At 35.7% G+C, this 15,887-nt stretch overlaps 1 protein-coding gene across 1 annotated transcript in view; it reads left to right on the forward strand.

Annotated features, from left to right (window-relative positions):
- The window catches only part of LOC105555622 (dystrophin), a gene marked incomplete at its 3' end in the record, with an annotated part of 1,920,295 nt that overhangs the window by 698,476 nt on the left and 1,205,932 nt on the right, over positions 1 to 15,887 (forward strand). The window contains exon 18 of the mRNA XM_012002637.1: positions 1,280 to 1,403. Coding sequence (XP_011858027.1) covers positions 1,280 to 1,403 — 124 coding nt within the window. The remainder of the gene's footprint in view (positions 1 to 1,279; positions 1,404 to 15,887) is intronic.

Genomic DNA, 15,887 nt, shown 5'->3' on the forward strand with positions numbered 1-15,887 from the left:
AAGAGCTGATTTCAAATATTTATAATTTTGTATCCTTTTGCCAATATCTTTCCAACTACTCTCTACCCCCACCAGCTCCTGGAAACTAACGTTGTCTTCTGTTTCTTTGAGTTTGATTTCTTTAGATTCCACATGTAAATGAGATCATGTCGTATTTGAGATATGTCATATGTATTTGAGACATGTAAATGAGATCATGTCATAACACCTGGCTTATTTCACTAACATGATTTCCTCCAGGTTCATATATGTTGCTGCAAATGAAAGGATATTCATATTCTTAAAGGCTTAATACTATTCTATTAGACACTTGGGTTGAGTCCATATTTTGGCTCTTCTATACCTAAATCACCTGATTACAATGAATAATTTATCTCTGGTGGCTCCGAAGATTTCTAAAAAAAAAAAAAAAAAAAAAAAAAAGTTTGAAAATAACAGGATAGGCGATCTGATATTTATGGCAGCATAACCACTTACACCAAAATGTAGTGACTTAAAGCAGCACTTATTATTTCTCACAGTTCTTCAACTTGGGCAGTGCCCTTTGGGCATTTCTTTTCTCTATGTGGCATCAACTGGAGCACTCATTTGTCTGTCTTCAGCTGGCATTGAGATGGGTCACAGAGGGCTTTATTTGCATTCCTGGTGCCCCATGCTTCTTCATGTGGCCTCTTCACATGGATAGATTAAACTTCCTTAAAACATGATCTCCTCAAGGTCATTGTACTTCTTATATAATTGTTGCCTTCTCAGGGTGTGTGCTCTAAAAAGTCAAGCTCTGACATGAAAGCACTTATCAAAACCTTACTTGCAATACTCTTACTGTTGTCCCATTTGTGACAGAAAGTCACGTGGCCAAACCCAGAGGCAATATGACTGGAGACTACAGAAGAGCATGTGGTTCAATGGTGACCACCAACAGGAATTTCTTTTTTCTCGTAAATACTTTCCAAAAACAAAAGGTTATCTTGGGAGGTAGTACTTTTTTAAATAGTGCAAACATTCAAGCAGAGGCTGGGTAATAGCTTACAGGAGATATTGTACAAGTGATTTTTACATTGAGGTGAATAAAATGACCTCTGTGATCATAAGACTCTAGATCAAAGCTGACTCCAAATTTGAGTCTACCCAACGGGGAAAATAGTGGTGCTATTAATACTAATAGAGGCATCAGGCAGGAGTCTCAGATTGAGGAAAGAATGATAAATGCAGATAAATTCCTTTTTTTATATAGAAGAAAGAGATAAGAAATAATGACTTTTATTTTTTGCTGTCTTAGGTTGGATGTTGATATAACTGAACTTCACAGTTGGATTACTCGCTCAGAAGCCGTGTTGCAGAGTCCTGAATTTGCAATCTATCGGAAGGAAGGCAACTTCTCAGACTTAAAAGAAAAAGTCAATGTAGGTTATGCATTAATTTTTATATGTGTACACATTTTGTGCTGCTTGTAAACTCCGTGCTTTGTTATCTGTGATTCTATTAGTTGATAGATTAATGCAATATAAAATTTTAAATGTGCAATATAATAAAATGTTAAATGATAAAATGTTTAAAGATAAAATAATATATCTTTAAAGTATATTTTAGATAGCAAGCAAAATCAAAGTTTAGCCTAGAGAAATCTTTCTGGATTCTTCTGTGACTGACTAGGGATGCCTTTCATAAACTTACCTTAACTTACGTATTATTTAACTATAACAATTTTATAACATGAATTCATGTTGATTTCTTCAATATATTGTTCAGTTACCTCAAGGCTAGGCCTTAGCAAGCTTGCAGAATTGTGTAGAGTAGAATAGTGTAAAATAGAATAGAATAATATAGATACTATACTTAGGACCATGTTTATATGCTCACTATTATCAAAAAGTTATTCTTTATAGTCATCAATCCCTGTCATATATTATAAGGTATTTAAATTTCCCAAGTATTTGTGTATTACCTTAACTAAAAGATGTGCAGCCTTTCTCAGTATTTACATGTGGTAACAGATGCTTTGTTGTTGTTATTCCCTTCTGAGATGGTATAATTTTGACCTTCACAAATAGGAAGTTTTATTTATTTAATATAAGCTGCTTCATCTTTAGGGAAATTGTCAAAGCTTTAATTTTTCGACTTCAACAATTATAAAACATGCATCTTTGTATATGATCGGCAACAGTTTGTAAAAGAATTTCTAACAGGCAGAGTAAATACAATACGCAAGCTAAAAAAACAGTGATTATGAATGAAAAGTAATTCTATCCATGGGAAGGTCACATCTAAATGTGTACATTAGCTCTGCTTTTTCTTTCTAGGATTCAAATCCTGAAGTTCAAAATCTATTGTATTTTTACAAATACAACATTACCTCAGTTACAAGCTAATGTTTGCTGTTGGGGTTGGAACTTTTGGAGAAAAACAAACAAAAAAAAATATATATATATATATATTCTGGAAAAAAAATCTATTTTTTAGGCTGCTTGAAAAAGGGGAGACAATTTCATCACCGGTTCTTCTTAGAGTTAACTATTTATAAATTGGAAAGTTATTTTAAATTATTTATTAACTTTATAAGACATGTTGTCAGCATTGTAATAGACTATTCTAAACAGTTTCAAGAAATGAGAAATATGATTATATTACTAATGTTTGAGTTTTAAAATTAAACTGAAGGATAATATGTAATTGTAGAAAATTGGCAAAATGTCATTTTTCAAGTTTACTTTGAAGGTATATTGTTTGCTATGATTTTTGAGGGAAATTATCTGAGTAGTAGAACACTAATTAGAGAACATTAAACTCTGATTTTCAAAGTTCATGTCACATATTTGACCACAGAAAATATGAATCACCTTTGGCATTTTATCAACTAATTAAAAATGGTTATTGATTTGATTCTTATAGGTTTCTGTCTGATAGTTTGTTTCTTTATCTTAAAACAGCTTTGATCAGGCAGGAAAATTGAGTTCCAGTATTTCAGGAATATAAATCATAAAAGTTCGTGTTACATGGTTGCCTTTGAACGATTTGCATTTTATCAATAGTGGGAGCTTGACAGACTAAAAGTGCTCAAAAATGTACAGTATTTTATAACTGGTTTTCTGATACCTTGTGAGTCCCCTTTATCGCCCTGAACTCTCATTTTCTGAAATAACAACATCGTTCTTAATTGCCTACTGAAATAGGACATGAAATGATTTACCTTGATGTTTCCCTCAGGCTCAATATAATGTATATGTATTAAAAATCCTCAAGAGAAATACATAGTAATGATGAAGGATATTCAGTTTAGGTATACATTAATTTTCTTACTATATCACCTGTCAGTTTATATAGGTTATTTTGAACTCATGGCAGGCTCGTGTCATGAACTTGAGTGGTATTAATAAAAATGGCTAAATATTACCAACTCTTTTTTTTTTCCACTTGATTTCTTCATTTACTCCTTTCAAGTGCTTTTAGCCAATTAGCATATCATAGGCCATTATCAGTTCAATTTCACATATTTTTAAAAATGGAACTTTTAAACCTAAGCATAATTTTTTTCCTTGTATATTCGCCATGTGTTTTATTCATATAATTAACAAAATGCACTTATTTAAAAACTGATTTCTAGGGAACTTTTCTAATCAAAATGTCCCTGGACCACAAATATTGACATTGTCTGGGAGCTTGTCAGAAATATAGAATCTCAGAACTAGTAAATCAAAATTTGCCTTTGAACATTTTCCAGGAGCGAAGCCTATGCACATAAAGGCTTGAGAATCAATATTCTAGGACACAATCTTGGGCTTTACCTAGCGGTTCCCTCTCACATTCTTTTAATGTCACCACAGTTCAGACTTTTTAGCTGAATTAACAGATTCTAACTACTCAAATTACTTCAGTGAGCACATGGTAACGTAAATTGGTAATAAAAAAAAATGGCCTTCTCTGATCGCAAGGGGGTTTGATAAGGTGTCTGAAAATCTGGAGCTTGTACCAGTTTCTCTTGAAAGCCTGCCTATCAAGTCGTTATGGTCATCTGGCTTTGGGCTCTTCATGGGATCTACATTTGATTACACTCTTTCGGAATCAACTTTTTACTAACTCCCACTGGAAATCATCAAGCCAGTTAATTCTTCCATTTTCTCCTATCTCTGTTATCTGTGTTTACTACCCAGAATATAGGCACCTCGAGTCTATCCTTTCTTCTATCTTTCTCTCTATGCTCTTTCGCACTTTCTTGTCCTTGCTTCACTTCCTCTGCTTTCCCACACTCTCTCACTCGGCAGGCTCAAACCCTTTTTCCAGACAAGACTTCTGTCCTGTGTACTTATTCTGCTCATACATGGAAACCACTTTTACCCTCAAAAACAGCACTGTGACTCATCCCTCTTTTGTACCCCCACTACTTTAGAATGACTGACTCCCTCACCTAACAGAGACAATTCCAAAGATACTGCTCTCTTGATGTAAAAATACCTCTTTCCTTGCAGTTAATGACTTCTGGCCATCTATTATCTACCATTTTATCATATTTTCTCATTGAAGACTTTGGCACTAGGTTAGTAGACTTTTTCACCCAAGTTGTTCTTTCATTCTTAGTCATTTCAGCATCCCTGTGGGCTCTCCTGCTATTGCTAAAAGCTTCTGTTTCTCTCATCTCCTCAATTCAGCTACCTGCTGTCGTGATTATATGTAGATGTTGTCATTGTCAGGCATTACTCCATTTCTTTAATAACATATTTTAACAAAACCAGCAGTTCTTCATAAGCTTTCCGTTCATCCTAAGTGTATTTTCTCCTTAGTTTCTCTCAACAATTATTTCAAGCTTTTGTGGGGTACCTAAACTTTCCCCGTCATTCACAGTAAATGACTTCATCTCCTACTTTAGTCAAAATAATATTTCTCAGATTGTGGGTATTTGTGCTCATTGTCTCTCTCTTCTTTTTCCCACCTGCCTTGGTGGAAGAGGCTAGGCTTCACCTGGTTGAGGTTCATCTCTGTGTGTATGTTCTCAGCAGCATCCCTGTATATTAAGCCACCAGCTTCCATTCAGCTGTATATCCAGATTGTCAAAAATCTATGTCCCGGTTCTCTATCATCAGCCTTTAAACTGGTTGTGTTTTCATCTTTAAGAAAGTGTCCTCTCCTGTAAACACACATGTGAATATACGTGCCTTATCTTACTCAGTCCCTCTGTAGAACTAGAACCTATTAACCTCTTTGCCCTCATGAAATTCTTTCCTCACTTGGCTTATGGGATACTGCTTTCTCCTGATTAATTCTTTCACATTTTTGTCCATTTATTCCAACTCAGTTTTTCTTTAATATTGGTATTCTTCACAGTTCTTGGTTTTCTTCTCTGGATATCCTCATTCATTCCCATTCAAATAGTATCTATTTTCGAATGAACCCTCCCCCAATATGTATCTTTAGTTCACACCTCTTTCTTAAAACCTCTTTCTTAAAACCCCTTGTGGAAGACAGTGTGGCGATTCCTCAAGGATCTAGAACTAGAAATACCATTTGACCCAGCCATCCCATTACTGGGGATATACCCAAAGGATTATAAGTCATGCTGCTATAAAGACACATGCACACGTATGTTTATTGCGGCACTATTCACAATAGCAAAGACTTGGAATCAACCCAAATGTCCATCAGTGACAGACTGGATTAAGAAAATGTGGCACATATACACCATGGAATACTATGCAGCCATAAAAAGGATGAGTCTGTGTCCTTTGTAGGGACATGGATGCAGCTGGAAACCATCATTCTCAGCAAACTATCACAAGAACAGAAAACCAAACACCGCATGTTCTCACTCATAGGTGGGAATTGAACAATGAGATCACTTGAACACAGGAAGGGGATCATCACCACACACCGGTCCTTCACCGGGGAGGGGGAAGTGGGGAGGGATAGCATTAGGAGATATACCTAATGTAAATGACGAGTTAATGGGTGCAGCATATCAACATGGCACAAGTATACATATGTAACAAACCTGCACATTGTGCACATGTACCCTAGAACTTAAAGTATAATAATAAAGAAAAAAAAAACCCAGGGTGATATATCTGACTGCCTAATAGACAATTTTAGTTGATGTTTGCCTGATATCTTAAATCTCATTATTTCCCCAGACCTCCTTTATCCTTTCTCCTTCCTTTCACCCTGCAAACAGCCTAATCCAGAAACCTGAAAGCTAACTGGGTCATCTAGATTTTTTTCTACCATTCACAAGTCCAATCTTTGACAAGTTCAATTAATCCTGCTTCCTTAACAGCTCTTGAAAATGTCCAATTCTCTCTATTCCCATCACCAAAACCCTGATTAAAGCTAATATCATGGTTTACTTCTATTTAAGATGACAATCCCCTAGTTGGTCTTCTCTGCTACTAATGTTATGTTCCTTTAGAAGTTTTCACATCACCTCTGCCAAACCAAACTCATTAAAACATAAGTATGATCTCGTTATGTCTCTGTTTATAATCATTTGAGAAAGATAAAATCAGCTACTGATAGCCAGTAGCTGGCTTGGCACTTCAGTTAGGCTTTGGAACTGCTAGATGCTGCCTTGGTACTTGCAGCTAGTCTGTGATGTTCTCTGGTTGAATATAAACAATTGCTAAGAATGCCAGCATCATTCAGGGACACTCCATGGTTATGATGAATCAAGATAAAAGCAAGACCACTTTGTAATCATATCTTAATACGGTCAAAAAGAATAGCATTGTCCAAACCACCCCGATGACCAAATATCCCTCATCTTCTTTAATGTGACACATCATGCTTCTTTACTAAATGCAGCTTTAGCCTCTCTGCATTCCTTCTGCCATGTAGATAAAAATTTTAGGACACTCAACATAGAATTACCCTACTTCCTTACAACATCCAATCAAAACAAAGCCCCACTTCCTTGATGCCCCCTATCACGTAACACAAGCCCACATCTTAAAATAAACTTTTCCTAACATACTCTTAGAAACAACCCCATAGTTCCTTGTGATGCTCTGTCTCTCTTGTTGCAGCATGTAAATCAGGTTAACTATGATAATCTACAAATATGTTCCCAGTTGTCTTTGTGTGAAAAGTGTTGACAAAGTCAGTGTCTTCATATTGCTCTCATAAAGCCTGCAATGATCTAATTTTTGTTTACTTATGCAAACTAATTTCTAGTCATTTTCACTTCATTTCCATTGTTGATTTCCAGAAATCAGGACTTGAACATGAAATAGCTTTTTTGGTTTTATGTGTGTGTGTTTGGTTTTTAGTGTCCCCATGCCTAACACATAACCCAATAAATATTTAACTCTATGGGTATGTGATGTTTTTTCAGCTCTACAGTCACATTTAAGACAGGACCTATTACCAATATGCAGGATAGAACGACTTCTGAATAAACATTTGAGTGAATAAGTTACTTTTCAGTCAAAGGGTAAAACTTCATTATAGAATGTTAAATGAGTAGATTCTTAGTTACCTCTAATATCAGAGTAGGACTGATAGAGATCCATAACTTATTTTCATAATGTTAGAGAAGATACAGAAAGAGGAGGCTTTTAAGAGGTGCTAATAAAGGAGGAGGAACAGAGGTCTGAATCAACTTATTGAGGAATTTGTGAATCTCCCTGTTGCTTTGCTTAAAATTATTTTACTTTTGTTCCTTTTATTGAATATTATACAACTTAATTGCCTTTTATTTTGCATTTAAGTTACCCATTTTAGAATTTATAAGTCTTCATGATCTGTAAGAATTTTCATGAGCCCATATCATATTTTATAATTAATCACTCATTTCTGACACGTGGATTTACTGATGCCTTTTTTTAGCTTCTATATACTTTACTTGAAATTATGTGTACTAAATATTTTAGAATCTGAGTAGTGGCTTCTAAACATATGTTAAGCATATATTGAGTAAAGTATTTAGTATTCTATATGTTAATAACATAATTTAAAAATTATGTGTTATAAAATATTTATCCTTTTATGATTAAAAATATATATGCATGTAGACATGTATATGATAAACAGCTCTATAGAAAAACACACAGAAAAGCTGGATGACTTCATGAGGAAGAAATTTAAGAGAAAGATAATATTGTCAAGGGCAAAGGTATTTTTATGAACAAGGTACTTTGAAGGAGATAATTGTAGTCATTATCAGTACTGAATGCTGTAAGAAGCATTTTTCCTAACAAGAAGAAAATTAATGACTTTCACAAAATAGCTTTTTGTACAGTAGTGAGGACTGAACTCTGACTGTAGGTATTTGGACTAATATTGAAATATTGAAATCTTCATTGAAGATGAACTATATAAAAGAAAATGAAGACCATGGTTGAAGAGTATTCAGATGATACCCTTGGTCTTGAAAATAAGGGAAAGAAGTATATACACAGTACGTATGTGTACATACATGTACATACACACATACAGGAGGTGGAATATCAGAGCCATGAAATAAAAAGAGAGAGTTAAGATTCTACCAAGTTTTGTCTCATGGATTGCATATGGTACTCTTTCTTTTCTACTTAGGTAATGGTTTATTACCATTGTCAGGACTTGAGCTGAAGAAAAGGTGGATGTACCCAACTCCCAATCTAATATGCAGTTTCTAGAATACTTAAATGTAATCCATCCCTCCTTTACTGAGTTTGCAGCATGTGTCCCCATGGACTGGTTTTATGGCCACTTTATGTAGAGCTATTAGAGCTTGTTAGGAATTTACACTTTAAGAGAGCATTGTGGGTAAGGGGAGAGACCATAATATGGTATATGGAGGCATTAAGCTAAAATAGAGCTTGCCTTATTATGTATCTACAATGTACCAGCAACTTTCATGGAGACTTGAGATAGAGTAGAGGAGGATATAGATAAGGATACCTGACCTTATATAGTTTACATTCTAGTGGGAAAGATGGAAATGAAGCAAGACTAATATGTAAATCATATGGAATATTAGTGATAAGTTCCAAGGAGTAGAATAAAATGAGAGTTAGAGTATGTATGTGTGTAGACAGAGTGGCACTAAAAGGCCTAGCTGAAAAAGTGGCATTTGATGGGGAAAAATGTCCAAATGTCCATTTAGGGCCATTTTCGGCATGGGGAAAAATAAATGCACAGCTGTGTAACAGGAGCATGCCTGTAGCATCAGGGAACAGCTAAACGTGTGTCTGCAGCAGAAAAGCAAGGTATTTAGTAGCACAAGAATTCAGAAAGGTTAAGGAAGTAATTAAGATCAGACCATGGTAAGGACTTGAGCTTTTACTCAGTTGTCAGCGAGTTGAACTGAATCCTGTTGTCTCTGTCTGCCATGTTGATAATATATAATCAGAGAACAAAGGTTGAAATATAAAGACCTTTAGTATCCTATTTTGAAACATTCATACCCCTCAGAGATGATGGGGTACTTTTTCTAATGTGGTAATAGTGAGCACCATAATAACTCACTTTCTGGATATGTTTTGAGGTTAGAGCCAACAGGACTTTCTGATGGATTGAATGTGAGACTTGAGAGAAAGAGAGGAGTGGACGATTCTGTTTTTGGCCTAAACAAAGGAAAATATAGATTGAGGCCTAGGACACTCCAAAGTGAGAGTTCAGGGACATGATTAGGAACCTGCAAAGGAGATTGAGTAAAGGTGACCTCTGAAGTTGGAGGAGAACTCTGTGTTCAAGTAGTACATGAAGCCAAATTAGCAAATACTTCTAAGAAGAAAAAGGAATCCACTGAATCAAATCATGGTGATAGGTAAAGTAAGGACTGAACATCAGTCATTGAATGTAGTACTTTGGGGGCCAATGGTGAGACTGATAAGAGCAGTTTAGATGGGACTGAGTAAGAGAATAGATATGAGAGCCAGTTTTTGTTTTTGTTTTGAACCAGTTTTTACTTTCCAAGCTAGACCCATGAAAGGCCTGTATTCCTCCTTGTTGATACACAATCATTTAAAATGAGGACAGTTATCTTCCTTTTTCAGCAAAATATTTCTCTTTAGATTTTGTTTTTGGTTTTTGTGCTTTTCTGTGCTTTTTAATGTATATTTCTGTGAGTAAATGGGAGACGGTAGAAATTTTAGGAACTACTGATCCAACCTACCTTAAAACAGAAGTTCATGTATTTCATTTGAGGACAAATGTATGGGTGGCCAGATCCCAGGAGAAATGGAGATTTTCAGTGATGTTTATTTAGTCAACTTTTTTTTTTTTTAAACACTTTTTATGTGTGGTTATTTGGACATTTCCATGAACAAGGTACTCTGATCATCTCTTGTGTCAAAAATGTTTCCGTGGCCAGGTGTGGTGGCTCACGCCTGTGATCCTAGCACTTTGGGAGGCTGAGGCATGCGAATCACGAGGTCAGGAGATCGAGACCATCCTGGCTAACATGGTGAAACCCCGTCTCTACTAAAAATACAAAAAATTAGCTGGGCATAGTGGTGGGTGCCTGTAGTCCCAGCTACTCAGGAGGCTGAGTCAGGAGAATGGTGTGAACCCGGGAGGTGGAGCTTGCAGTGAACCGAGACTGCCCCACTGCCCTCCAGCCTGGGCGACAGAGCGAGACTCCATCTCAAAAAAAAAAAAAAAAAAAAAAAAAAAAGTTTCCTGAACTTCTTTTTAAGATTATTGAGGTTACCTTTAACTAGAATGAGCCCATATTTCAGTTTGTCTGGTATAGTCTTAGCTTATGTCAAATCACTTGACTCAGGTTAATTATTACTAGCTCCCCATTTTACTATAAAAACTATCTCATTTTCGGAAATAAAGAGCCTCCTTTAATCTCCTCGGAAGTCCCATGTCGTAGGTATCTTTATTGCTATTATACGTAGAAAATATTGAGGTTCAGAAAGGTTGAAGTACTTTATTAAGGTCAGATGGGAAGCAGTAGAGACAGAACTGGAAACAGCAGAGCAAAAAGGGTGACTGCAAGCCTTGTTGTTACAGTACCTTCTTTAACATCTCTTTGTTACACTAAATTTTATTATTTTTAATCAACTATCTACAGCTGTGTTTGAAATGAAATGTTTTCTGGACTCTTCATTGTCTCATTCACACTCTTCAAGGCACACTTGCGTGCATATTCCTCTTCACTTTGCAATGTTCCTCTCGAAAGAAATGTGCCCTAACAGAACCCAGATATCTTCTAAACATTGACAAATATGCAGATGCCATTGACCGCTTCTTTCTGGGGTCTATGTCTCGCTTTATGCACCAGTTACTCAGTTTATTTGAGCTGTATACAGAGTTGGTAATCAGCCCATAGACTGTCAGAGTTCATTCTGAGTGACCCGGCATTCCTTCTGATACCTTGTTGCCCATGCTGAATTAATAGTTAAATAACTTGAACATCCCTAATACATCCAAACTATAAGCTCTGTTTGCTGTGATATATATTCTGATATGCTCACACCTTTTTGACTAATATCCACTGAAATACCCCTAGCAACAGCAGAGTATGTCTGAAAGAAAGCTGAAATTCAAAGTAGAAGAGCAGGGTTCTAATATTGAATCTAAAACTTCCTAATATGATGACCTTTGATACATGATTTAATCTTATTGATGCTCAATTTTCTTTTGTAAAAAATGGTATACAATAATGCTGATTTCTTCTTTCTTACAATTATTATGACATACATATGGAAATTATGTACATAAACTGTAATTTGGTAGTATAAAGAATCTCATTTTTGATGTGGCTATTGCATTGTTTTCAAAATTTTCACAAACCTCTCTGTGCCTCACTTCCCTCCTCTGTCAAAATGGGAAAGTAATAGTATCTACTTTATAGATTGTTGTTTTTGTTGTAGTTGTGGTTGTTGTTACTGTTACTATTTATATTAGAATAACTGGAACAATGTGGCTAACAAGATATTAAAAGTCAAATATGATTCCTGAGATACTGAAATACAAGTTTTGCTCTCTGTTAGTAATATTAATTGATTCCAGTAAGTTTAGAATAAAGAGATTATGATCATAACATTTAGAAGGCTATTGATAGTTTATTTTCAATCTTCATAAAGACCACATAGTGTTCTCATTCTCCTTTATTATTATTATTATTATTATTATTATTATACTTTAAGTTCTAGGGTACATGTGCATAACGTGCAGGTTTGTTACATATGTATACTTGTGCCATGTTGGTGTGCTGCACCCATCAACTCGTCATTTACATCAGGTATAACTCCCAGTGCAATCCCTCCCCACTCCCCCCTCCCCATGATAGCCCCGGTGTGTGATGTCTGTCTCTTATACACATCTAGATGTGTATAAGAGACAGGTGTGAGCCACCACACCCAGCTTTTTTTTTTTTGAGACGGAGTCTTGCTCTGTCGCCCAGGCTGGAGTGCAGTGGCGCGATCTCGGCTCACTGCAAGCTCCGCCTCCCGGGTTCACGCCATTCTCCTGACTCAGCCTCCTGAGTAGCTGGGACTACAGGCGCCTGCCACTGCGCCCGGCTAATTTTTTTTTTTTTTGTATTTTTAGTAGAGACGGGCTTTCACTGTGGTCTCGATCTCCTGACCTTGTGATCCGGCCGCCTCTGCCTCCCGAAGTGCTGGGATTACAGGCGTGAGACACTGCGCCCGGCCTGCCCATGTTTTAATTTGTTTGTTTTTGTTACTGAGTTTTAGGAGTTCTTTGTGTATTTCGGATAAGAATTCTTTACTAGATATGTCTTTTGTAAATATTTTCTTTGAGTCTGTGGCTTTTGTTTTCCTTCTCTTGGCAGCTTCTTTCACAGAGCAGAACATTTTAATTAAGTAGTATTCAACTTATTATTTCTTTCTTTTGTGGATCATCCCTTTGGTGGTGTACCTAAAAAGCTGTCAACAAACTGAGTCATTTCTATTTTCTCCTAAGCTATCTGCTAGGAGTTTTATAGTTTGACGTTTTACTCTAGAGTCTCTGATTGATTCATTTTTAATTAATTTTATGAATTATATGAATACCACAGTTACTTTCAAGCAACTACACAAATTTCTAAATTCAGTGGAAACATTGCATTTATTTTTGGTATGTTTAATTTTCATTTTTATTTTTTATAATTTCAACTTTTGTTTTAGATTCAAGAGTAAATGTGCAGGTTTGTTACATGGATATATTGTGTGACACTGAGGTTTGGTGCTAAACATAGTATCCAATAGCTAGTTTTTTGGCCCTTTTCCCGTCACTTCCTCCCCACTCTAGTAGCCCCCAGTGTTTCTTGTTCCCATCTTTATATCCATGTGTACCCAAGAAAACATGGTTTTTAACTGTAATGCTGTGTTCCACAAAAATATATGTTGATGTTATTTTATTTTATTTTATTTATTTTTGAGACAGAGTCTTATTCTCTTGCCCAGGCTGGAGTGCAGAGGTGTAATCTCGGCTCACTGCAACCTCCGCCTCCCGGGTCCAAGCAATTTTCCTGCCTCAGCCTCCACAGTAGCTGGGATTACAGGTGTCTGCCACCATGCCTGGCTAATTATTTATGTATTTTTAGTAGAGAAAGAGTTTCACCATGTTGACCAGGCTGGTCTTGAACTCCTGACCTCAGGTGATCCACCCGCGTTGACCTCCCAAAGTGCTGGGATTACAGGTGTGAGCCACCGCGCCCAGCCCATGTTATCATTTTTACAAACATATTCAGTATTGAAATTTTAAAGTGAATTTATGATAAAATTCACAATAATGTCAGATATTTCACCATCAAGAGTATAAACCTGTCTCTTATACACATCTAGATGTGTATAAGAGACAGGATGAACCCAGTACCTCAGTTGAAAATGCAGAAATCACCGGTCTTCTGTGTCGCTCGTGCTGGGAGTTGGAGACTGGAGCTGTTCCTATTCGGCCATCTTGCTCCGCTCCCCCCCCTCATTCTGCTTTTTATATCATTTCATGTAAACTAAAGCAAAAGTTCAATGTAGATAAAATAGAAACCCCTCTAACAGGAGAGGGTAACTCAGAGAACATCACTTTACTCAACTTGTTGTCATTTTTCTTTTATGTGTTGTGTTGTATATATTTTTTCTTTTATCTGTGTGCGTTTTCCTGATGTTCAAATTCTGGACACCCCAAATCTTCCTGTCTTTCTTGATATTTACATTACATATTTACTTAAATGTGCTTATTTTTTCTCCTCTAAGATGCTCAGGGTGCTTTACATATAACATTTACCTTTTAATGGAGAATAAATGTAAGTAGTGAAAAACAAGTATGCCGTAAGCTGCTAAGGACAGATAGCTTAGATCACAAAAATTAAGAAGTTGAGAAAATAGAAATATTGGAGCTTCATCTTGGATCTTACTTTTAACCAGATCTTGTGGCTACTACGTTTTCATGGGCTTTTCAGTTCAACCAACAAATTAGAGCTATCCATGATTGTCCACATGTTTCTGGAAACAATTCATTACTGTCTTTGTGAAACTGAATTTCAAGACAACTCAGAAGTTTCACCTGCTAATTGCAATGGGATCCTGGGAACATATAATCACAAAATACCACAAACTGTGTGTTTCGAAATTTTCAAGTGGAATCCAAGATATTAAAAAGTGTCTGTCACTTTCAGTTTCTTAACTAATTAGATGAAACTGAATTTTCATTTGTTGCCCTTCACAGCATCATGTAAAATGTGTATCTTTCAGCTAAGTATAGGTACTTAAGAAAATAAAACAAAACGTGTCACCTTATAGTTTTTTTAAAAAATTTTACTCTTAATTTATTCTCAGTTTTAATTAGTATTTTATATATTACAGCTATTCCTGATGGGAGTTTATTCTGTCAATGATTGGCTTTTTTAGCATTTTGTACTCTTGGTACTGAATCCAATATTCCTAATTCATGAAACCTTTTTTGTGATTTTAATAGACTCTATTTTTAGAGTAATTATAGGTTCACAGCAAAATTGAAGAGAAGGTATAAAAATTTCCCATATAACCCTGCTCCCACACAGACATACCCTGCTCCACTGTCAATAGTTTCCACTAGAGTGGGATATTTTTTACAATAGATGAACTTACATTGATACATCATTGTTACCCAAAGTTCATAGTTTTTACATTAGCGTTCACTATTGGTGCCACACAGCCTATAAGTTTAAACAACTTTACAATGACATGTATTTACCTTTAGAGTATTATACAGTGTAATTTCACTGCCATAAAAATCCTCAATACTTTTCCTGTTCATCTACCCGTCTCTGCTAATCTCTAGAAACCACTGATTGTTTTGTAATTTCCATAGTTTTACCTTTTTCAGACTATCATATATTCTGAATTGGAATCTAGGGTGCAATCCTGCAGTATATAGCCTTTTCAGATTATCTTCTTTAACTTAGTAACATGCATTTAAGTTCCTCCATGTCTTTTTATGGCTTGATAGCTCGTTTTTAAGCACTGAATAATATTCCGTTGTCTGGATGTATCACAGTCTATTTATACATTCATCTACTGAAGGACATCTTGATTATTTCCAAGTCTTGGCAAATATAAATAAAGCTACTATAGCATTCATGTGCAGGAATCTGTGTGGATGTATGTTTTTGACTCCTTTGGGTAAATGCCTCAGAGCATGATTGCTGGATCATATAGTAGAGTATTTACTTTTGTAAGAAACTTTCAAACTGTCTTCCAAAGTGGCTGTACCATTTTGCATTGCTACCAGAAATGAATGAGAGTTCCCATTGCCCCGTATCCCTGTCAGCTTTTGATTTTATCAGTGTTCTTGGATTGTGGCCATTCTAATAGGTGTGTAGTGGTATCTCATTGTTGTTTAATTTGTAATTCCCTGGTAACATATGATGTGAAACATATTTTCATTTGCTTATTTGCCATCTGTATACTTCCTTTGGTGAGGTGTCTGTTAAGGTTTTTTGCCCATGTTTTATTTTTATTTATTTTATTTTATTTATTTATTTTTTGAGA

Source organism: Mandrillus leucophaeus, unplaced genomic scaffold (assembly GCF_000951045.1).
Source record: "Mandrillus leucophaeus isolate KB7577 unplaced genomic scaffold, Mleu.le_1.0 Scaffold692, whole genome shotgun sequence".
Taxonomy (NCBI): domain Eukaryota; kingdom Metazoa; phylum Chordata; class Mammalia; order Primates; family Cercopithecidae; genus Mandrillus; species Mandrillus leucophaeus.